This window comes from Nuphar pumila, chromosome 4, assembly GCF_984573655.1.
Source record: "Nuphar pumila chromosome 4, dmNupPumi1.hap1.1, whole genome shotgun sequence".
NCBI lineage: Eukaryota > Viridiplantae > Streptophyta > Magnoliopsida > Nymphaeales > Nymphaeaceae > Nuphar > Nuphar pumila.
In genome coordinates, this window is record NC_143252.1 from 24368064 (window position 1) to 24392746 (window position 24683).

The 24683-nt window shown below is 39.2% G+C and overlaps 1 protein-coding gene across 3 annotated transcripts in view; it reads right to left on the minus strand.

Moving 5' to 3' along the window:
• Positions 1-24683, minus strand: part of LOC149839670 (phototropin-1-like) — a 117914-nt gene that overhangs the window by 25553 nt on the left and 67678 nt on the right. For 2 of the 3 annotated variants that reach the window (XR_016431340.1, XM_090002734.1), the window contains exons 17-18: positions 17343-17449; positions 9541-9663 (exon numbers count right to left, since the gene is read on the minus strand). Coding sequence is in view for 2 of the 3 variants with exons in the window: in XM_090002734.1 (XP_089858860.1) it covers positions 9541-9663; positions 17343-17449 (230 nt within the window). In the remaining variant the exon portion in view is untranslated. The remainder of the gene's footprint in view (positions 1-9540; positions 9664-17342; positions 17450-24683) is intronic. The other variant, XM_090002735.1, reaches the window with a different exon arrangement.

Here is a 24683-nt window from a genome sequence, read left to right on the forward strand (position 1 = left end):
TTTTAGAATGATACATATCCATAGCACAATAAACTTATTAAGTGCTACCATTGAGCTTGTGGTAAGAAATGTTATACCCTAGAATATGTTTTTTGTATTCATTTGTATTATAAAAACTATTAATCACACATGCATATTTCAGATGTATAGAATATGGAGAAATAGGAACAACAAAGTTAATCATTAGAAAAGAATGTTGGTGAGCACTATGGTACACCATGTCACAATAAATGGAAAACATCAAGTTAGAAATAGTGGCAAGCAATGTTATCGAAAGCGTGCCTCAAGGCGCAAAAAACGCCTTGCCTCAAGGCGCAAAAAACGCCTCGCCTCAAGGCGAGGCACCTTGCACCTTGCACCTTGAGGTGCACTTAAAAAGCGTAAAGCCCCCAAGGCGCACGCCTCAGGGGCTATGAGGCGCATGCCTCATGTCAAGGCGCGCCTTGGGCTGAGGCATGCGCCTCAGTCAAATGGGGATCAAAGCCCCCATTTGACCGTAAATATGAGGGGAGGCCCGATACTTAAGTCTCTCTCTCTCTCTCTCTCTGCCGAAAGGAAGAAGAAAAAGAAGAATGTCTCTCTCTGCCAACGAGTACTCTCTATTTTTGTCTCTAGAGTTGGTTCTAGTTTTTTTTTGCCATTCTTTTTTTTATGTTAGTCATTCTTTCTTTCATGTTAGCCATTCTGTTTTTTTTGTTTCTGCCAACACAAGGAGTGTTCTTATTATTTGTACCAGGGTTACCGGAAGCGCCTAGCTAAAAGGGGAAGCGCGCTTCCCCGAGACGCGCTTCGGAAGCGCGAAACGCGGCGCTTCCGAAACGCACAGGGAAGCGCACATAAAAAAGAAGAAGCGCGTCCCCCTTTAAAGGGGGACGCGTCCCTCTTTAAAAAGGGACGCGTTTCCCTTTAAAGGAAAACGCGTCCCCCTTTAAAGGGAATCGCGTCCCCCTTTAAAGGAAATCGCGTCCCCCTTTAAAGGGGGACGCCTTTACGAAATACCAAATTTACCATTTTTTAAAACGAAATTGACACGTGAAAAACAATAAAAAAAAATTTGAATAAGGGTAAAACAGACATTTTACAAAAAATCGTGAAAACTTAAGGGCGAAGGCAGGATTTTTCTTTTTCACCCGACTCCTCTCTCTCTCTCTCTCTCTCATTTTCGGCCACCGGCGACCTCCAACGATCGGCGACCTCCGACGATCTGCTACCTACGCCGATCTGCTACCTCCGACGATCGGCGACCTCTGACGATCGGCGACCTCCTCCTTTGTTGACATTCGAAGACCTCGATCGAGCAATGTCTCTGTTCAGGTATGTTTCTCTCTTCCACTGACGTCCGACGACCTCCTCCATTGCTTAGCAAGGTTGTAAATGCGCAGGCTCAACGCCTCGCTTCGCCTCTGAGGCTCACAACACTGCCCCCCCACATGAATCCTAGCTACGCCACTGCACTGAATCAATGAGGCGAAGCACCTCGCTTCGCCTCTGAGGCGTACGCCTCAGGTAATGAGGCGCACGCCTCAGGTAATGAGGTGCACGCCTCAGGTAGGTAATGAGGCGCACGGCTCAGGTAATGAGGCGCACGGCTCAGGTAGGTAATGAGGCGCACGCCTCTCACAACAGGTAATGATTTTTATCCATTTTTGTAGCTCAACCCAGTACCCAGCCCTGACTGCAGCAAATAGTTCAATTTGTCCATATGAAATAGATTTTTATTAATAATTGTAGCCATTTTGATTTGATGGCTGATTCATGTACTGATTCGTTAAATTTGATTTGCGTGTGTGTGTTTGTCACACAACAATCAAGCTTGGACTCACCCACTGAGTTTCTTATGTGAGAAAATTTGGTTCTTGGGGATTTCTTGGCAAGGATCCTCCAATCTTTTTCTTTTGAATTGAAATTTACAGAAAAATCAAGAATCAAATTTCAATAAACATTGGAAGCATTTGACACATGCATAAATATGCACTCAAATGCTCTCTCTTTCTTGCTTTGACATAAATGTGTCACTGTTTGGTATACTGTGGCAAAAAGTCCATGATATAATTGGGGTGCAGGATTGATGGGGTATTGGAACATGACATGCTGTGGACCAAACCTTAAGATGCTGAAATTTATCTTAAGTGGAATATGCGTATGCAAGTTTATGTGACTTAATCATGTCATCCTCTAAAATTCTGCCCAGACCACTCACATAAAGCAGGTGTGCACAAACTGTAGTAGCATCCTGTCACCTACTGAGTTTCTTATGTGAGAAAATTTGGTTATTGGGAATTTCTTGGCAAGACAATCTTTTTCTTTTGAATTGAAATTTACAGAAAAATCAAGAAATCAAATTTCAAGAAACATTGGAAGCATTTTGATATAAAGAAGCTTTTTAGAATATCTTGTTGGGTATATTATATTTTTTGAGATTATCTATTATATTCAAGTTTCAACTGTCATGTTTGTTTGAGATTTAGTTTGATTAAACTTGAATTTTAAGGCTTGATGCTTTCCTCTGTATTCATTACGGGTGTTAATGCTATTAGAAAAAGGAAATCTGATTGGTTTCATAGTTCTGAAATTTAGATTGTGACTGCGAAGCTGTGTGATACATATTGTCTGGATTATTTTAAGAAATGAGCATGATTAGTTTATGTGCGCTGACACTGAAGTTGTTTAGTAAACCCCACGGTATTTTACGGGAATTCGATTGCAAGGGGGCGTTCATGGTTCACTTTGAGTCTTTTTTTTTCCTTTTGTTTTCGCATTCCACTCTCCATCTTTTGCTATTAATAATAGTTTTTTTAAAGTGTTCTAAAATGATTCCTATACTTTTATGATGCAGGTATATTTGCCTGTTCTTTGCTTCATTAATGACCATCACAAGCTATGATCACGATAATTATGATGACGATGATGATTCTTTTTACAATTTGGAGCATGAATCGTCTAGTGGTGTTGGGAAGGATAATGCAAGAAAGGGCAAGATTCCATATGAGTTTGAGAACAAAAATGAAAATTGTTTTGATGAGGAAGATGAAGAAGAATATGACTACTATTCTGAAGATGACCAAGAAGATGAACCACCTAGCATGCATAAAACAACAGTGCTATGGCGCCATGTATTGAAACAAAAGAAGAGTGGGCAAGGAAAGCAAGGTGGAACCCAAGTTTTTATGTGCAGGCACTGCAAAAATATTTATCATGGGTCATATACTCGAGTTTTTGCACATCTCATGGGATCTCCAAAGGGACAAAGTGTTGGGATTGTCTTTTGCCCTGTAGTTGCAAAAAATGCAGAATTGGCAAAAAAAATTAAGAGGCAAGTTCGTCGAGTGGAGGTTTCATCAAGTGCATTTGAGTTGAGGAGATCAAGAATTGATACTCCGAAGAAGCTTATTAGTATGACTACATCATCTAGTGGAAGCCAAAAAACAGTTGATATTCGTGATACCTTTAAAAAGGTAGAAAGAGATGATGTAGATCACAAAATTATCAGATTTTTGTATGCAAATGGCATACCTTTCAATGTGTTTCGATCACCATATTGGGAAAAGATGATATCTGCAGTTAGTAAAGTGCCTGGATATAAACCCCCATCATATGAAAAAGCGCGAACAACGTTGCTTGACAGTGAGAAAGAGTTGTTCACAGGGAGTTAAATGAATTTCGAGAAAAGTTTGAGGAGTTTGGTTGGAGTTTCCATTGTCTCAAACGGTTGGACAAATATCAAGAACAAACACTTGATAAATATACTTACCTCAAACTGTTTTGGCTCGATGTTCTTATATGCAAGCGATTTTTCTAATGTGCAACAGTCAGCTGCAAACATTGCCGAGTTTTTGAAGACGGGATTTAAACTTGTGGGGCCTTCTAATGTAGTGCAAGTGATTACAGACAATGCAGCAAATTGCAAGTTAGCAGGTGAAGAATTAAAACAAACGTACAAGTATATTTTTTGGTCACCTTGTGTTGTGCACACACTTAATTTGATCTTCAAGGATTTGGCACATGAGTTTCATTGATTGGGAGAAACATATTTGCAGAGTAAAGAAATTGTGAAGTATATCACAAATCATTCAAAAGCACTAGCAATCTTTAGAAGTAATGAAAAATTAGAATTAATAAAGATTACAAAAACAAGGTTTGCTTCACATTATACTACTTTGAAACGCTTGCTTGATGTGAGGGAGAGCTTAAGGCTCACAGTAATTTCAGATAGATGGAGCGATTGGAAGCAATCATGCACGGATGACACTATGAAAAAAAGGGTTGTTACAACAGAAACAACTGTTCTTGATGAAGAATATTGGGATTCTGTACGTTTAGCATTATTGATTACAAAACTCATCTATAAGATGATTAAATTTTGTGATCAGGAAGGCCCTATAATTGGTGAAGTGTATGAAGGCATGGACAACATGTTGGGGGAAATCAAAGACAATCTAAAAGGACAACCAGATTTATATGAAAAGATTCATAAGATTATCTCAAATAGATGGGATAGAATGAATGTGCCTCTCCATAGTTTAGCCCACATGCTTACTCTAAAATATTACGAGTCAGAGTATCTCAAAATCCCAGCAGCAGGAGGGGTCAAACGAGTTTCTCCTGGTAAAAATTTTATTCTATCAATTTAATAAAGTTTAATGATTTAATTATTTTATTATTTCATTTGCATTTTCTTGTTATAGTTACTAAACATTTTTTTTTGCAGAAAAGGATAATGATATCTTAGACGGTGCAATGCTTGCGCTTGAAGTCATATCTTCTGGAAATGAAGAGCTATCTACACTTTATAGGTCACAACTTATGGCTTTTGCATCAAAAAGTGAAAGATTTAGCCGAAATGCAGCAAGAATAGATGCACTGAATCCTATAATGTCGGTGCTTAATTGGTGGCGTTTTTATGGTGGTGATACACCTGAGTTGAGAGCATTAGCCATTAAAGTTTTATCTCAACCTATTAGCACATCTTCTGCAGAAAGAGTGTGGAGCACCTATAGTTACATTCACAATGTTAAAAGAAATAGACTCAATGAAGATCGTGCTGATACCTTAGTGTATATTCATTCCAATCTTCGATTGATTGACATGTATAATTAAACTGTGTTGTACTTTTGTTTTGGTATTTTTTTTTCTCTTTTTCTATCATTGATTGTTTATTAGCATTCATATTTTATATTCTTGTTATAAAAGGTGCAACGATCGCTACAAAGAAGGGCCTAGTCGAAAATGGGATATCAATCCAGAACTTCCTATTGTAGAAGAAAATACGTTGAGATTAGATGATATGCGATGGAGAGATTTGGATGATAGTGCACAACAATCAAGCACTATTTCCAAATCCAAACATAAAGATGCACAACCAAGAGCTCCATTACCTCCAATAATCATACGTACAAATGAAGTTGAAGATGATACAAATCAATCCAACAGAGCTAGTAGAACTGCAGATATACAAGAGCGACCATCAGTTCCTCAAGGTCGGATTGATCGTTTCTTTAGCAGGAGACCTAGGCAAGGTATGTTGATATTGTGTTTTTTATATTTTAAATTATGGTTTTTGAACATTTTAATTTTTTAAGATATTCATTATAGGAAATGAAGGAAGGAGCAGAAGACATGGTCGTGGAGGACAAGAAGCACGTGATGATGCAGAAAGTTCACGATCTATTGCTGACTTGAAGGGGAAGAGAAAGATGACAGATTAATGAACTCTTGAATTATTAATTGTTTTTTTGATGATGTAGTTGGAGTAGTCCAACTTAAAAACTTTTATGTTACTTTTTTGTCATGGTCTTATAATATTTTTTTGGTATACTTTTATTTTGAATCTTGCATGATGAAGTGAAGTAGTGGATTATGTTAATTTTAAGGTTAGACTTAGAGTTTAGAACTTTGTAGCTTATAATTTACAATTTAGAAATTTATAGCTTCTTAGGTCGCTTCCGGTTCGCTTCCTATGTCGCTTCCGAGACGCTTCCTATGTCGCTTCCGAGACGCTTCCCGGTTCGCTCCTAAGTGGTCCCACGCTTCCCGCTTCCTAAAATTTTGAAAGTGCCTCGCTTCTCGCTCCCGCTTCCTCGACTGGCAACTCTGATTTGTACTCTCTTATTTGGATAAGATTGCAATTTTTGGTCCCTACATGCACATTTATATGAAGGCAATAATTCGTGAAGAGAAGTTTCCTAATTAACAATGTGTCTTATGTTAAAGTTTTTTTATATTTACACCCTAGTCAGCAACAATATTAAAATTTGAAAAAGAATACAAATATAAATGAAGAAAAGAAATAATAAATTTTATACCATTTTTCTTGCAAAAATATAAAGTAACAATTAAAAAAGTTTTTTAAAATATAAAAGAAACAAAAACATAAAACAAATACTTAAAATACACAAAAAAGTTATATTCTCTTCAATCTTTCTCTGGCATGGTTTAGATTGTGGGTTCTGTTTAGTATTGAGACCAAGAAATTTATTCTGTTTATTTTTTAATGCTGTAGAAGATGAACCGAGTCCTAGAGAGAGAAGAGAGAGAGAGAGAGAGGGAGAGAGAAAGAGAGAGAGAGACGGCTGCACAGGAAAACTAAGAACTCGATTTCAATATTAGGGCCCCTCTCTATGTTAAATAGAGAGAGGCTTAAAAGCATAATTACAATAAAGCCCCATTATAAAAAACTAAAATACAAATAGCATCTTAGTATAAAATAACTTTACTTAAAACCACCTATTCTCAACACTCCCCCTCAAGCTGGAGCATAGATATCAATCATGCTCAGCTTGTCACAACATTTTGAGAAATTTGGTCTGGCAAGAAGTTTTGTGAACATATCTGCAACTTGGTCTTCCGACTTTAGATATTTGGTAGTGATATGACCCGCTTGAACCATATCCCTTACATAGTGGCAATCAACCTCAATGTGCTTTGTTCTCTCATGAAATACAGGATTGTTCGCTATATATGTTGCAGCTTTGTTATCGCACATCATGGTCATGGGAGAGGAAACCTTCACCTGAAGATCAAGAAGAACAGTACGAACCCACATCAATTCAGCAGCTGTTTGGGCCATAGCCCGATATTCTGATTCTGCACTCGACCTAGAAACCACATTTTGCTTCTTACTTCTCCAAGAGATCAAGTTGTCTCCTAGGAACACACAAAATCCTGTGGTAGATTTTCTATTTACTACAGATCCTGCATAGTCAGCATCAGAATAGGCCACTATATCCAGAGTTCCACCTTTCTTGAACAATAACCCCTTTCCAGGAGAAGATTTTAGATATATGAGAATCATAATAGCTGTATTCCAGTGTACCTCAGTTGGTTTGTCCATAAACTGACTGACTTTACTTACTGCTAAAGCAATATCCGGCCTGGTCACAGTTACATACAGTAGTTTCCCAACTAGGGAGCGATAGCTTTTGCTATCAACCAGTTTTGACCCTTCTTCAAACAACTGAACTTTATGGTCCATGGGAATATTTGCTGGTTTAGCTCCCAAGATTCCTGTTTCCTTTAATAAGTCAAGAACATACTTCCGTTGAGACAAAACCATCCCTTCACGGCTTCTGGCAACTTCTATACCCAGAAAATACCTGAGTGAACCAAGGTCTTTTGTAACAAAGTGTTTTTGAAGATGAGCCTTTGTGGCTTCAATAGCTTTCACATCATCACCTGTAAGAATGATGTCATCCACATATACCACCATAACAACTATGTCAGAGCTAGTTTTCTTTATGAATAGTGTATGATCTGCTGCTGACCTATTAAAGCCAAAACCTGACATCACTTCAAACAACTTCTGAAACCATGCACGAGGACTTTGTTTCAAGCCATAAATTGCCTTTTTCAATCTACACACCTTCTGACACTCCCCCTCAACCTCGAATCCTGGAGGTTGTTGCATGTAAACAGTCTCAGATAAGTCCCCATATAGAAATGCATTTTTCACATCTAATTGGTACAGGCTCCAACCATGCTTAACAACTACTGAGAGAACAAGACGAATGGTACCCATCCGTGCAACAGGAGAAAAAGTTTCAAAGAAATCAATACCATATGTCTGAGTATACCCTTTGGCTACTAATCTGGCCTTGTACCGTTCAATTGAACCATCAGATTTGTACTTTATCGTATATACCCATTTACATCCAACAATGTCAGCATCTGCTGGGGAATCAACTAGATCCCAAGTATGCTGAGATATTAAGGCATCCATTTCTTCTTGCATAGCCAGCTTCCAGCGAGTATCAAGCTCTGCCTGCTGATAGTTCAGAGGAATAATTTCAGCAGATAAAGCTGAAATAAAAGATTTCATCTGATTTCCAATTCTGGCTTCGAAGACAAAATGAGATATGGGATATAAGGTACATTGCCGTGTCCCCTTTCGTAGAGCAATCGGCCTGTTATCATCATCATCATGAAGATCATTATTGTCAGTAGAACTTACCTCAGAGGAATAAGAAGATGGAGGCACTTGCGGAGGTGGATCTCTACGCACATATACCAATGGAGGATTATGAAATCTGGAAGAGGATAAAGTGTGGTTCGGGAATGAGGGCACGGATTCCAAGGGAAAAGGAGGTATAGGTAATGGACAAGACTCAGCTGGATCAACCTGCAGCGGGGAACCGGTATTAGAGTAATATGGATTGGATTCCAAGAAAGATACATCCGCGCAGCGGAAGCGTGGTGGGCCCATAACCCACAGGTCCCAGGATCGGAACCGGGCTTTGATACCATGTAGAAGATGAACCGAGTCCTAGAGAGAGAAGAGAGAGAGAGGGAGAGAGAAAGAGAGAGAGAGAGACGGCTGCACAGGAAAACTAAGAACTCGATTTCAATATTAGGGCCTCTCTCTATGTTAAATAGAGAGAGGCTTAAAAGCATAATTACAATAAAGCCCCATTATAAAAAACTAAAATACAAATAGCATCTTAATATAAAATAACTTTACTTAAAACCACCTATTCTCAACAAATGCTAATATGCATTTTTTGATGATGACATGATATTGAGAAATTTGATTGATAGAGATTTTGTAATTTAATTTTTCACTAAATGCTCATATTTTATTTCTTAGATACTTACATAGATCAAGTTGTTGCATTAATGTTACTTTTACATGTTAATCTCATATTTTTCGGTATTTATTTTATATTTTCTATTTATTATTGGTTGTTGCTTCATCAATAAAGCATTTTATTTATTTATTTATATTTTTAGATATTTTTTAAAGTTTTTTTAAGTTTAAAAAAAATGAGGCTTAAGCTTTATGTGTCGCTTCAGTTTTTGGTGGACCGCCTCACTACGCCTCAACGCTTTTCACAACATTGGTGGAAAGTATTTGAGATAGAGGACATGGCATTCAAAATCTATTTAAATATATCCCAAGACAAATTTCTTTTTTGCATACAAGCAATGTAGCAAAAGAAGAACAATTAATGTGAATAACAATGAAAAAAAATACATCATTGAAATAATCAAGCTGTTTATTTAGCACATTATTATGCAAAGCATAGGGATGAAGAATGTTAGGAATACCGGTGCTATGTACTCTTCAGTTCCAACAAAAGAATTTGATGATCTCATTGGTTCAGCCATGAAAACTGGATGCATAGGGACTTTATGTCGTTTCTTCTTTTGAGGAAGAGAAGGAATCAAAAGCTACAAAAGAAAAACATACTACAAGTTGATTGCATATTGAGATCAAATAAATCTCATTCATATGTATAAAATCAAGTACAGGATCCTACAGAGAAAGTACAACCCTGAGCTACAATGAAACTGAAATTCCCACTGCCAAAATGTGGAAGATAATGAAAGGCGTGGTGACTTGAAAGAGTGATAAGCAAATAAGGAAGCATTGGATAGAGATAACTAATAAAGAGTAATTGAAAAAAAAATGTGATGACCATGATACTGAATAACAAGTTACCCTGTGCAAGAAAACAAAATATGCAAAAATAAATGTATTCACTATTTGGGAAGTGTATAGGCTTCCTGAGTTCCTGAACTGATTAATCTGTTCAGATTTTACAATGTTTAAATATTTAAGCAACTGTTAGCTTTCACATGGCAGTGAAAATAAAAATGGACGATATTTATGAGTTCCACCACTCCGGAATACAAAGGAACTGCTTATTTGGAATAGAAGAAAAATAAAATTATAACATGTGGTTGGAGGAACTAAATATCAATGGATTAAGGCAGGGATACCCTAACTGGTCTCTTGGATGCCATTCATCCATTCAATGACATCTGACCACCATGGTTTTTGCTTTTTGTTCTCTGCCATCCATTCATTGTGATCTAAATGTCATTCATCATGAGTATGAAAGGCTCCACAAAATTTTGCTGATATTGGATACAAGCAATTCAGCCATAGTGACTGGATGATGGATGAATGCATTGGAGAGACCCAGGGGTACCATTGACCTGATCCTTTCTTATTTACAGCCGATCAGGTTAGGGGGCATCCCTGACTGGTCTGGGGATTGCCTTCATCCACGTGATGAACAGCATCCAACCACTATACTTTTTTGTTTTTGTTCTCACCCATCCATTGAGGGAAGATCAGGTGTAATCACATTGCAAACTAAATGTGTGCTGCTTCACCTGAGCGCCCTCCATCTCTGTTAGGGCTCAAATAGAGATGGAGGGCGCTCATGTGCAACAGCATACATTTAGTGTGAAATATGATTGCACCTGATCCACTCTCTATCCATTCATCATGCTTTAGAAGCCCTTCATCGTGAGTATGAAAGGTTTTGAAAAAAATTGCGGGAATCACACAAGACCCAAGCAATCCGGCTACGGTGGTTGGATCATATCCATAAATGCTCATCAAATGAACCAATAAGGTACACTTCATAAACAAATATTTATGATGTAATCATGCATGGTCACTGAGTGACTAATTAAAATGAATTTTAATTAAAAACCTTTGTCATTATCTCCTTACTTTGCAAGGATATTATGGAAAATTATATAAAAGATGGGATTGTGATTGGCGTTCAGGTGCTTAAATAGACAAACGTCAAATGCCAAAAGTTCAAAATTTGTGCTGCAGAAAGTTTCCTTGTCTTTGGATTTTCATCTTTCTCCTTGCCTCCACTCTTCATCTTCATTTCTCTCTCTAACTTACTTCTTGCCTTGGTGGTTGTCATGGTGAGAAAAGGAAATGGAAAAGGGTGTGAATGTGAGGCACCTACCACCAAGAAGGGGACAAATCAAAGCCCAGATATTTCTTTCCATGTTCAGATGTTACAGCCTGAAGCACAAGAGTACCGTAGGCACAAGAAGGATTCAAAGGAGTGGGGTCCGGCAATGGCCGAAGCGAGCAAAGGCACCATACACACATGCATTGGCAGGTTTGGGGCTGAGTACCCATGTATTTGGATTATGTATGTATGGGTTTGGGACCCGGGAGGTAGGTTGAATAAAGACAGTGTAATGGGAACATGGGGCACTAGAGAAAATAGAATATGATGGATCCGTTTATGGGTCCAATTAGGAGAGGCCCAAAGAAGGGCTATGAGGCTATAAATAAGCCTCATGTACATTGGCAAAGCAAAAATGAAGTATTTTGGCTTAGGCCTTGGAGGTAGCTCTGTTTCGAAAAAGTATTCTCTCTCACCTCTCGCACTCACCTCCATCGCCTTTCACCCTACGTGTGTGCCCCATGCTTGGTTGAGGTCTTTGTTGCCTCCCTTGCCATGTATCCAACCTACCGCTCTCATAGTTTCATCTTGCGCACCATCACCATGCACGCCTTGCACGGCAGTTCTCTCTTGTGCATGCAAACAGCCCCTATGCATACATTGATCCCGTGTGTTGAGCAGCTGCTTCACTCCCACACGCAACCCATCAATTTCACGCTCGACAGCACTCCTTGTAGGCTCGTATCATCTGGTACCAGAGCCAGGATTGCGCTGCTCTGGTTCTACCTGCATTGGAGTGTTGAAACGTGAGGAGGAAGCTTTGATCAACATGCAGATCGCTGGCCATTTGATGTTGATTGATCGACTTTGAGAGTTACAGTGCACAAATGCATGCCATGATCGAAGAGATGAGAACCCAATCTGGTCTGAGTGATATAATGGTAGAGGATGCACTCGACTGGGTTAGTGCACTCTATAGGGGCGTCAAGAGTTGCAAGAATGACTGTTGTTGCCCTCATGTGTTGAAGCCTCTAGATGTTGTAAACTCTGATTTGGAAAAGAGCGAATGGACGTTGGTGAGATTGAGAGCACTAGAGATGGATGTTGCAATAACTGGGCTCTCCCAAATTTTAGCTCAATTTGATGCTGGAGTTGAAGAATACAGCAGACAGATGGGTGCCCATCAACTGCTCGGTAAAAATGTGCACAGCAAGAAACAGGCAGAACTGAGCAAAAGATGAACGCTCTCAAACTGTTAGAATGTGTGAACAGGGAAGGAAGGATGCCCTGAAGGGCCACCTAAGTTCGGGCCTCTGTAGCAATAAAACTGGACACAATTAGACGCCTCAACCAAGTGCCAATCTCACGTTGGAGAAGCAGAGCTTGACCGCCCCTGACATGCTCGTGGAAATGTGTGAGCCAGTCAAAACAGGGTGCACCGAAAGCACCTTGACTCCTACCATAAACAGCAGAGCTGTTTAATATTCCACTCAAACCAAATTGGACGAAGACATAGGGAGTAAGGGACCATATGTAGTTGTATGCCAAGTGTTTGAGGAAGAGTCCCAGATGGCAAGGTAAAATAGATCAGCTGCCCTCGGATCTTCTAGCCTTCTGTGTGGCATACCCGACCTTGATGCTATGTGACCATAGTACCTATTGCATGCACACTGTAGAAAATGCATTTGGGTGAGTGCCGAATGCAACCATGGTGCGAGCTCGGTCCCGAGTCTCCTCTAGAAAGGTACAACCAATCTCAGCAAGGTAGCTGGGAGCAGTGAAAATGATACCCCAGCAAGACAGGGTACCACTTTCTGAAGGAGGTAGTGTGCAGCTAATGTTGCGAGCCATTAAGTGCTCAAGGTCTGTGGGGACAGATGTAGGTAACTGCGTGTTTGACCCAGGTGGAGATAGGGTGCAACACACTCAATTGTGCAGATTAGTGCAGCAAACCTGCGCTAATCCAACTGCTATGTGTGGATGATGTGTTATGCATGCACTCCTAATGCACAATGCCAAGCAGTAGCACCCATTAATTATGAGTGGGACACAGATGAGATTGCCTCCCTCCTCAGATACATGGGGTGGCAAGGTCTGCAGGATGCAGACATAACGGAGGCTATCACCAGTAGCAAGCTTCCATCAGCTGGTAAACCCGCAACCAAAGGTGCCCACCAACTGTTCAGTGGAGTGCTCAGGCAAGGCAAAGGAGGTGCTTCAGAAGACCATGCAGATCCTGACACTTTAGGCAACTCTATTGTCACACACAACAGAATCAAGACAGTGACTGCATTAAAGAAGGGCAGCACAGAATCGACAATGATTCATTTAACAAAGGGGTGAAGCCAATAGAAATAATGAGCCCAAGGCTCAGCGGGAGTCCTCCATGCAACAACTCTCTGAAGTGCCCAGCATTGATAATACTGCACAGATACCAAAATTGAAGGGGTAGGGATCAACACAAGAGAGGCCTCTAGCGGGAACATTTCAGCATATGGAATGGGCAATGTAAGCAGATTATTGTTGTGGCCATGGGTTGTCGACAGTTGCACACAGAACTGCATTTATACCCCAACGTGACACCATGCGCTTGCTCTTGCTGAGGTGTGCAATTCCATCCTGATTGTGATCTTGAAGATGCCAGAGTGAATGTGTTGGCAATTTGTGCCAAGTTTGTGCACCCCCTGCCAGTTTGCACCATTGTGCAGCACCCTCTTGCCTACACAATTTTGCCCCAACTGACTCACCCTTGTGAGTCACTTGAACATAGCAAGCACCCAAGCATATTGATTGCAACAGTCATGAGTACCACCCCTGATGTGCAATTCCAAACTAGTCACCTCCATCAATGTAATCTCTGCGTGAATAGAATGGAGGGTGCCACTAGGGTGTTCCTGTACACATGAGAACTAAGCATGGTGCAGCAAATGAATGAGAAACAGGGTGCCATAAGGCGAAAACAGATCACGTCAAACCATGCTCCACAAATGCTTGACCTATCATACAAACAGCCTATCAAGGGAGGTGCTGCACATATACAGGTTCACTTGAGCCACTTCTTATGAGGGGTCTTCGACCCATTTGTGGATGTGGCACATCACGCGAATGGCAATGCTGCAGGCATAGACAGCCCCCGATGAGCAATCTCAGTCATCCCCAAGCAGTTCAGAAGGACAATAGCTGACAAACCTCATGTGCCAACCAAGTGCAAGTTGGCAGCACACCTTCACCATGCTCCTCAAACACTCAACACTCATCGCACCCTGTTGCAGCAGATCACTCAACCAATCTGTGTGTGCATGCAGTCTTACTGTTAGCACTTCCCCAGCGGCAACTAGAACCTACCAAGTTGCAACGCCCTTCCCCGTGCATACGATATATGAGTCATGACCAAACTTGCCACTGCACCTTTGATTGTCAATGCATGTAGCACGTGTCTGCAAGATGTTTTGTCAGCCACCACCCATATTCATTGACCACCAATCTGCATGGCACGATAACCATGCAGCAGCAAGTTTCAGGTGACACAACTGAACCACCCGCACACCTCATGCATTTTTATCTCAGACCGCAAGTCACATTCCTTTCTCCCATGAATGTAAGTGAGTGGCCTCAAATGCATGGCCACCTTGAGGACAAGGTGGATTTGAAGGAGTGGGGAATGTTACGGCCTGAAGCGCATGAGCACCGTAGGCACAAGGTGGATTCAAAGGAGTGGAGTCTGGCTGTTAAATTGTAATTCATATATATATATATATATATATATATATATATATAGAGAGAGAGAGAGAGAGAGAGAGATTTATATTTTGTAATACCCACTAGGGGTAAAATAGTCTTTTCACATGTAACATGCTGCTTTTCCTCTTTTCTTCTTTTACTTTTTTATTTTTTTCTTCTCTTTTTTTTATTATGTTATTAGAGGGGTCCACCATAGACACGCTTGGACCCCTCCAATGGTCATAAATATGACCGTTGGAGGGGCTCCAACGTCCCTATGGGAGCCCCTCCTTAGGTCCCTTTTTGTCTATAAATGAGGGGCATTGCCCCATGTAACCTTTAAGCTTTTGTAAAGCTCTCTCTCTCAATAATAGATTTTTTTTTGTCTTTGTGCATTTGTGCTCTTTTGTGAGTGTTATTTTGTGCCTTTGTGCACATATTTTCCGTTGTGAATATAGTGGGTTAATCAAGTCATCTTTGAACTTGATTTTCTTGAAGATATTTTCACACTGGCATGGGCCGAAGCGAGCAAAGGCACCGTACACACATGCATTGGCAGGTTTGGGGGCTGAGTATTCATGTATTTGGATTATGTATATATGGGTTTGGGACCCGGAAGGTAGGTTGAATAAAGAATGTGTAATGGGAACATGGGGCACTAGAGAAAATAGAATAGGATGGATCCGTTTATGGATCCAATTAGGTGATGCCCAAACTATGAGGCTATAAATAAGCCCCATGTACATTGGCAAAGCAGGAATGAAGTATTTTGGCTTAGGCCTTGAAGGTAGATATGCCTCGAAAGAGTATTCTCTCTCTCCTCTTGAATTCACCTACATCGCCATTCACCCTACTTGTGTCCCCATGCTTGGTTGAGGCCTCCGCCGCCTCCCTTCCCGCGTATCCAACCTACAGCTCTCATAGTTCTATCGTGTTCACCATCACCACGCACGCCCTCCCCTCACGGCAGTTTGCTCTTGTGCGCACAAACATCCCCGATCCCATGTGTTGAACAGCTCCTTTTCACCCACACGCAACCCATCGATTCGTGCTCGACAGCACTCCTTGTCACCTCGTATCATCAGATCACTGGTAGCACTTTTTTCCTTGGCTTATGAAGAGTACTGCCCGCAGAAGACACCGCTGTTAGTGTGCATGAAGCTCCTATCCTTCACAGTTCTTGCTCAACAGAAGCTATTTCGGGTATGGGAGGAAGAGATGGAAAGATGGATGGGATTAGCTGGGAGATTTTGGCATTTTCTTTTAGTATTTCTTGGCAAGGATGATTTGATTTGGCAAAGAGGGATTTGTTAATGCTGAATTCAAGATTTTTGTCTTTATCTGGAGCTCTCATGGCCCTTGTTTTTCCTCTCTCTCTCTCTCTCTCTCTCTCTCTCTCTCTCTCTCTCTCTCTCTCTCTCTCTCTCTCTCTCTTTTGATGAGTGGTTTTCTTTCTCTTTTTCCAATAAAATGGTTTTCGAGATTTCCTCCTTGAGTGGTATGCTCTTGTTTATGATTTGTTTTACTGTGTTTTCCTTTTCTAGCTTGATTTTTTTTTAGGATAAACGGGCTTTGTTTTTTAATTAAATGGTTGTTTTCTACTTTTCAGAATTTGCAAAGTCGTTGCTTCATGAGTTTTTTTTTCAGAATTTTAATACATTGCTCTGTTTCACAATATGGCTTTCAGTAAAGACCCTAATGAACAAAACATGATGTTTTCATGATCAGGGTTCAATGTACCTTGCAACTGAGCGTATTGACATTTGTTAATTCACCAGAACAAAAATCCTACTCAGACTTATATTAATGGATTGTGTTGGAATCACTATGTGCTTTCAAACCAGCAACTGAAGGTTCAGTGAATCTGCAGCAGACACTTGGTCTGTGGGGAGTGATTCCAAAATTCAAAGCTTTGCAACACCCACTTCTAGAAGATTTTTTAAAGGAAAAGTATGCATATAAGTTTGAGCACATTTGATCTGTCACTTGGGAAGACCGTCTAAATGTTTTATTAATTATAGTTGCTTAGTTTCATTCACTCAGAAAACTCTCAAATCTCAACAAGTGATCCAGCATTCTCTGTTCATCTGCTAGATACGTTAATTATTCTAACTAATCATGCTATAGAGAACTAGTTTCCTTTTCTGATTGCTTGGTTCAGAATATGTAGGTGACAATTCATATTGTGGACAAAGAAACATTTTCAGAAGTAAAAGAAAAGTCCCTTATTCAAGGGGAAGGAATGTTGTTTAATGTTTGAGGCAGAAAATGTGAAGGAATATGTGCACAATCTAGTAAGATCAACTATGGACACAAAACTTTTATCTGAATAAGTTACTTTAATCATGCTCTCTCTAATCACACACACACACACACACACACACACGTGCAGAAACAACAAACCCATAGTGAACTTGATAATGGCCTAATCTGAGAAAAATGATTGTGAAACAGCAATAATACCTGAGGTTTGCAAGTTGTCAAACATGACAGATCAAAATCAGTCAGAGATATGTGGCCATCACTTTGAAGTAAGATATTTTCAGGTTTTAGATCTCTATAAATTATACCTGCATTGAACAAAAATGTAAATTATGGCAAAAGATGCAAGACTAAACCACAAAACAGGACAAGAGCATACAATCAAAAGGAAAATGACCATGAAAAAGACTGGCTTTGTTGAACAGTCCCCACATTCCCTCAGTCCACTAGCATTTTCAGTTTCAAACTTCTATTGGATAAGAGCATCAATTATCAAGCATGATCTTGAACCGGGTGAACTTTAGTCATTGGTAGATACTAGATAGTCTTTTTGTAAAAATAGTTTTTCTTTTTACTAAATTTTTCCTGTTGGCATGATATATTCCTATGACAATGACTAAAACCTAGTGATTTTGCACCATACAGTTGAGTACAACCACAAATAAATATATAAATTTACATTTTTATATATTTATATAAATATAATACATGCACAAGGGTTAATCTTTGTTGAACGTTTATCAGATTTGGATGTGCGATTGCATGCTTTTTGTGCTTAATAACACATAATTTCATTTCCACTTGCATTGTGCTCTTTAAACCTTAATTGAAAATTTCAATTATCAACCTATGAATCTCCACCAATGATAATAAGTAATTAGAGATATAGTGGCACCCTATGTCAAGCAATGAATAGAAAAAAGATGGAACCTTTACCAGGATCATGACAAAAACAATATGAACTCACTTCCGAGATAGTACAGTAAATAACCCAGGTATGGTTGAACAGTATATATCCAAACTGTCCAAATGGTCCAAGATCCAAACTGGATCCCAATATCCAAATAGTCTAGATGATCCAGATCCAATAAAAGGTGAACCATAATGGATCCAACACAACCAAAATAGGTGGATTTGATCAAAGGCTTTTCAACACTATGATCAATCCCAAAAAAGACTTAAATGGTCCCGATCCAGTCTAGGACTGTTCGGCACTAAAACCGAGATCCAAAAGTATCCAAATGATCCAAGTTTTACAATCTGGTCTAGAAGCTTTTGGTGCTAGAACTGAGATCCAAATGTATCCAAATGATCTAAGATTATGTTCTGGTCTCGAACCTTTGAAGCTCTTTTATTAATAGAATGAAATGGAAGGACATGACTCTTACATTTAACACAACTAGAACATTTCTTATCATCAACATTTAAATTTAGACTTGACATGGGAATAAGACTGCTAGAAACAAGCTTTTCAATAAAACGACTACTACAATGACCCAAACGACCATGCCAAAGATTTGGCTTATTACACTCAGAAAGGCTAAAAACATTTTTAGAAGAAGATGATGATGCGAGCTTCGAAGTGGAAGGATTCTCTTGAAACACGTACATATTCCCTTGTCGCTTTCCTTCAGCGAATGTTTCCCTCGTGTGGAGATCCTTGACACGAACAGAAAAAGGAGTAAACTCAACTAAGGCATTAATGTCATCAACAAGCTTAGGACAGAAACAATATTTTTCTTGATATTCGGAGCATAAATGACATTTGAAAGAGCAAGGGAAGAAGTAGACATAGGTATGACAGAGTTTCCAATGTAGGAAATACAATGGTGAGACCCATCTCCAGTGACTATACTATTTTTACCAGCATAGGGAACACAAGTTAGGAGCTTACCAACATCACCAGTGACATGAGTGGCTGCACCAGAATCAACATACCAAGTGCCCTGATCATTTTGCTTTAAGTTCAATTCAGCTAAAGTAGAGAGTAAGAACTCCTTCACTTCATCATTGTTCTTCAATTTATCTGACCCCTTGCTTGTCTCTGGCCGTTTACCTTTATTTTAAGGATTGAACCAACAAGTTGCTTTGATATGCCCCCTTTTATTGCATAGAAAACAGGTCGGTATTGGTCTTTGCCTTTGCCCACTGGGAGGAATATTAGGTGTAGGTAATATTCCACGGCTCCCTTGTCCATTTCTTTCTTGACTCCCTCTATCTCGAAAATCATATGTACCACGTCCTCGCCCATATGCAACTCTTGTGGCAAGAACAGTGTGTGCTCCACCTTGAGAATGAGTATCTTCAGAAAATCCCTTTAGGGTCATCTCATACTGCAAAAGTTTGGCACGAAGATCTTCAAAAGCAGGTAACTCTGACAAACACAATAAGGAAGTAACCATCATATGATAATCCGATCCCAGCCCACTAAAAGTTTGTTGCACCATATCTTTGTCACTAACTGCACATCCCACGATGGCCAGCTGATCTGTAATGGTCTTCATTTTGTTCAAGTACTCCATGATGGTCATGGAGTTCTTTCTTAACATTTGAAACTCTTTCTTCAAAAATAATATTCTGGCATGAGAAACTTGAGAATATGTTTGAACCAATCGATGTCATAATTGCATTGCAGAGCAGTCATCTGGAATTGCCACAAGCACTCCCTGTGATAACGTAGAAGTGATGTAGGCAACCAGCGCCTGATCTCGCTTCATCCAGGATACATATTCTGGATTTCTGACATAGGTAATAGAAGGATCTCCCTCATCATTCTTTGCTTCTTGTGATACGAACTCTGAAGGAACAGGAACAGAGCCATCCAGATGTCCAGAAAGGTCCTGACTTCTTATGAATGGAATGATTTGTCGCTTCCAAGTTAGAAAATTGGAATTGTTGAGTTTCTCAGACACGAGTTGACTAAGAAAGTTTAAGGAAAGACCAGACTGAGAGTGAGGAAATGAGTCCATATTCTATCGAAACCAAAAATATAAGAAGAGATAAGAATTAAGAAAATGACTTTACGACAAGGACCCAATTGCAGTTGAGATCTAATGAAAATCATAACAGAAACTTAATATCAGAAATTCTGCTGCAAGCCTTTTTGAATTATAAAACTGAGGTAGAAAACCAAAACTATTTACCAAGAACTTGTTCTGAATTAGAGTTTGATCAAAGAGACACGTTACTTTAAAATTAACGTGTGCAATTTCAGAATATGAGGGAATATGGATTTATAACTCAGGGATAGAAACAGACAGTGTAAAACAGAGAAGAAGATAGAGAAAGATCAACTAATGTAATATTAGTTAATCAGGACAGCAAGATCTGAATCTGATATGCAGTCAACTTGTAAAAGAAAAAAAAAATATTTAACGTGACCCTATTCAAGCCTTGGAATCACGCAAAGATCAAATGATGTGAATCTGATCTTGCATGAGTATTTGTGTTGTTAACATATAAGATCACATGCAGTGACAAGTCAAAAGGGAAACAAAAATATGATAACGTGAAGAAAATAGAGAGGAAACAGTGAAACAGAAATATGTAGAGAAAGAAACAGGTAGACTAATGAAAGAAGGTTGTTCAGCAAACAGTGAAACAGAAATATGCAGAGAAACAGGTAGGCAAACTAGAGAAGGAAGAATACATTATTTGAAGGATTTGATTGATTCGTTTGAAGGCAGGACAGAGCAAGAGAGATGATTCGAAGGCAAGTGAGTGGGAAGAGACTTTACCGGATGAAGGAATAAGATCCTTAAGCTTGGATCTGTAGCTCTGATACCATGATAGAAGTCGTGGTTCCCTGTTTCATACACAAGCGCAGACACCACCGAATGGGGGAGAGAAGAGAAAGCTGCAGGATTTTCCCCAAAATGAATCACCCGACTGTGGTATTGGGCTTCACGTTAAATACATGTTGTTACAATTACTAGGGTACGAAAATACCCATCATACAACAAATGTAAATTACAATATGCCATTAGTGCCTTTAATGAACATGTGCTAATTAGAGTGCTAGTTGGATGAACTCAAATTGGGTTTGGATAAGATCCAAATCCAGTCGTGAATACACACTTCTTTTCAGAGGGATCTACTTGTAATTTGTCTTTTAGGCTAACCTCTATTTAAACAAGAGGTGTTTAGCCCTAAAGGTTCACGATTTTTCCCTCTCAACTGCTCTCTCTCTCTCTCGGTTCCTGTGCAGTATTGGATTTCTCCACAATCTAGTAAAATCATCCACAAATATGACATAATAGCTATGTCACAGGGATTCGGCTAGCAGGGTGCCGCACCCGCGTCGACGCGACTCGACGCGGGTGCGGGTGCGGCACCGGGTGCGGTCAACCCGATCCTGGGTGTGTTGACCGCACCCAGAATCATTTATGTCCTTTTTTTGGATTTTTTTTTTTTTAAAATTGCCCTATGAAATGGGCTGCGAATTTTTTTTTAAAAAAAAATCTGCTGACAGCAGTTGTCAGCTCCTGACTTTTCAATGATGGTGGTAGCCTTGCTTGTGCTATCGTGCAGCTGTATATAAAAAAAAATCTGCTGACAGCAGCTGTCAGCTCTTGACTTTTCAATGATGGTGGTAGCCTTGCTTGTGCTATCGTGCAGCTGTATATAAAAAAAATCTGCTGTCAGCTCCTGACTTTTCAATGATGGTGGTAGCCTTGCTTGTGCTATCGTGCAGCTGTATATAAAAAAAAATCTGCTGACAGCAGTTGACAGCTGTTGTCAGCTCCTGACTTTTCAATGATGGTGGTAGCCTTGATTGTGCTATCGTGTAGCTGTATATAAAATGAAATTTGAAAAAACCCGCCCCCGACCCCTTTATATATATATATATATATATATATATATATATATTTACATTTTTGCCCCTGCTGCACCCCCGCACCCGGGTTTTTTGGAAGTGCCGAATCCCCGCACCCAAACCCATGTGACATAGCATAATATGTATATCCACATTTAGATAAAAAAGGTGTTGGACCCCAAACATCCGAATCTACAAGGTCAAGTGGTCTAGATGAAACAAAAGTTCAATCATTAAATAGTAATCTCTTCATTTTTTCCAAGAACACAGTCTTCACAAGAGAAATCATTAAGATTACAAAATTTTTCCAAATTTTGAAAATATTGGATTTTGGATTCATTTGGATGTCATAATCTTCTATGCCATATATTCAAATCTAGTTTTTGAACATTACAACAAAAAGCATCTTTGGGTACCTCCAAAAAAATCATATAGTAGATATCTCCTTCTCTATAGCCTTGCCCAATCAACTTCTCTGACTGGCGATCATGTACCAAACATTCATTTGAAGAGAATAAACTATTACAACCATAATCAAATATTTGAGAGATGGATAAAATATTTAAGTTTAGATTAGAGACGTGACGAACCTTTGAAATAAAAAAACTTTTTTAGTTTAAAAGATTTTTTTCAAAATTCCCTATTCTTTCAATTTGAAGAGATGTACCATCGGCCATAAAAATATTTGACACGCTTGAGTTGTAAAATATCTTTGTTTGGAGTCATGTGAAAAGATGCACCAGAATCAGTAGCTCCAGTTGAAGAAGACACACCCTTGAGAAGTGGTTGAAGAGCTTCCATTAATTGAGCTAGAGACATGATTTCAATGGATGAATATTGAGGTGTGGAAATATCACTTGACTCTCGTGGAGAGCTGACAGAAGCAACCTTCTTCTCATATGCCCCTCTTAGTTTAAGACATTGGGGCCTAAAGAGTCCCAGTTTACGACAAAGATGACAAATAGCTTTCCTTTTATCATAGTCATTGTCCCGTTTTCTAAAATAAGGTGGTTTATATGCATGTATGTAATTTCCCGGTCTAGAGACAGCCAAGACCAAGTCATCCTCACTTTTGGTTATACGCTTTTTCAATCTATTTTCCTCCATACTCAATTCTTCAATAGAGGAAACTTTTCTTCTATGAAGAAGAATAGATTTTGCATATTCAAATTTCAGTCTTAGGACGTTGATAAATTGATAAAAATGTTGCATCCATTTGTCTTTTGCAAAGCTTTATATCTTCGGGACAATGCCATTTTGGCTCTAGAAGAGCCAATTATTCCCAAAGTTCGGATAAATTATTATAGTATTCCCTAATAGTTTTATCTCCTTTAATCATAGTCAGAACTCTATCTTGCACATTGCATACATGTGCAATATCCTTAAGAGAATACATTCTCTTAAGATAATCTTAAGCCTTGTTAGCATAAAGCTTGAACACTTTTTAGCATCCACACTACTAATAAGCCAAGACATGATCTTGGCACATCCTATCCTCCATTTATTCCACTTCTAATAAATGGTTATAGCTTTGGTTTTTTCATTTTCGGTTAGAGGTACGTCTTTCTCACCCTCTACCTTAGTGAGAACTAGCTTGGGTGCCAGATGGGATCCATCTACTAGTCCCCACAACCCTTTTCCCCAAATAAGGTGATTCATAATAGAAGCCCATGTTACATAATTAAAATCATTGAGATTTATGGGTTTAATGGTGACATTATCATTGTCATCCATTTTAACAAAGGCTAAGAGAGATGGAAAGAGGAGAGAAAAAAAAGATGAGAGAAAAGAAAAGAAAAGAGGAGAAAGAAAAGGCAATATGAGGAACACGAGCACTCCTCCACCAATGGCTCACACGATCACTTGCAAGATCACCAATACTTTGAATAAGAGTATTCAAATAAACTTCAATACTTCCAAGCCCTAATACCATGTAAAGATAGGTGAGACACTTTCAAACATGAACAAAGTGTCCACCAACAAATACAAAATGCACAATCACAAATGCCACTAAGGGCACAATCACAAGTGCTACAAAGAGCACAATCACAAGTACCACCAAGGGCATACACAAAGAATAAAAATAATAATCTTATCGAAGAACAATATGCAAGAAGCATAGTGTTCACAAAGGGGGGAGACCCTTAGTTATAGATACAAGAGGGAGAGGAAGAGAGCTAAAAGAAAGGGAAAGAGAGAGCAAAGAAAAGAAGAGAAAATACCTTCCAACGGCTAGATTTCTAGTCGTTAGATCAAGTCAACTCAAAGTTGACTTGGTCCAATCAAGGTTTTAAGACCCAGTGACTCGGGACTCGACTCGTTCTTTATTCTTGGTGACTCAGACCGGGTTTTGTTAACTTTTGATTTAAAAGAAAAACAATATATAATTTGTCTCAAACCATGTTTTTCAGTAAACAAGAGATGTTTTTTGGCTCCATGCAGAATCTTGGGTTGAACTGAAATAAGGAGATCATAGCATGTGGATAAATTGTTCACGAATGAGCAATAAGTTGGAAATGTGGAATGAAAGAGCACAATTTATTCCAGTTACATAGATGCTTTTATGCATTAAAAATGCACATGCTTATAAAGAAAAGAGAAATTTTTGTTGGATGTGATAAGGCAAGGTGAGGACAATTGGTTCTGATTAAAGGGGTATAGCCGATATGAGATACAAAGAAAATATGAAGTCTGAAAGGACAAGAAAGAAGCATCAAGTAGATGTT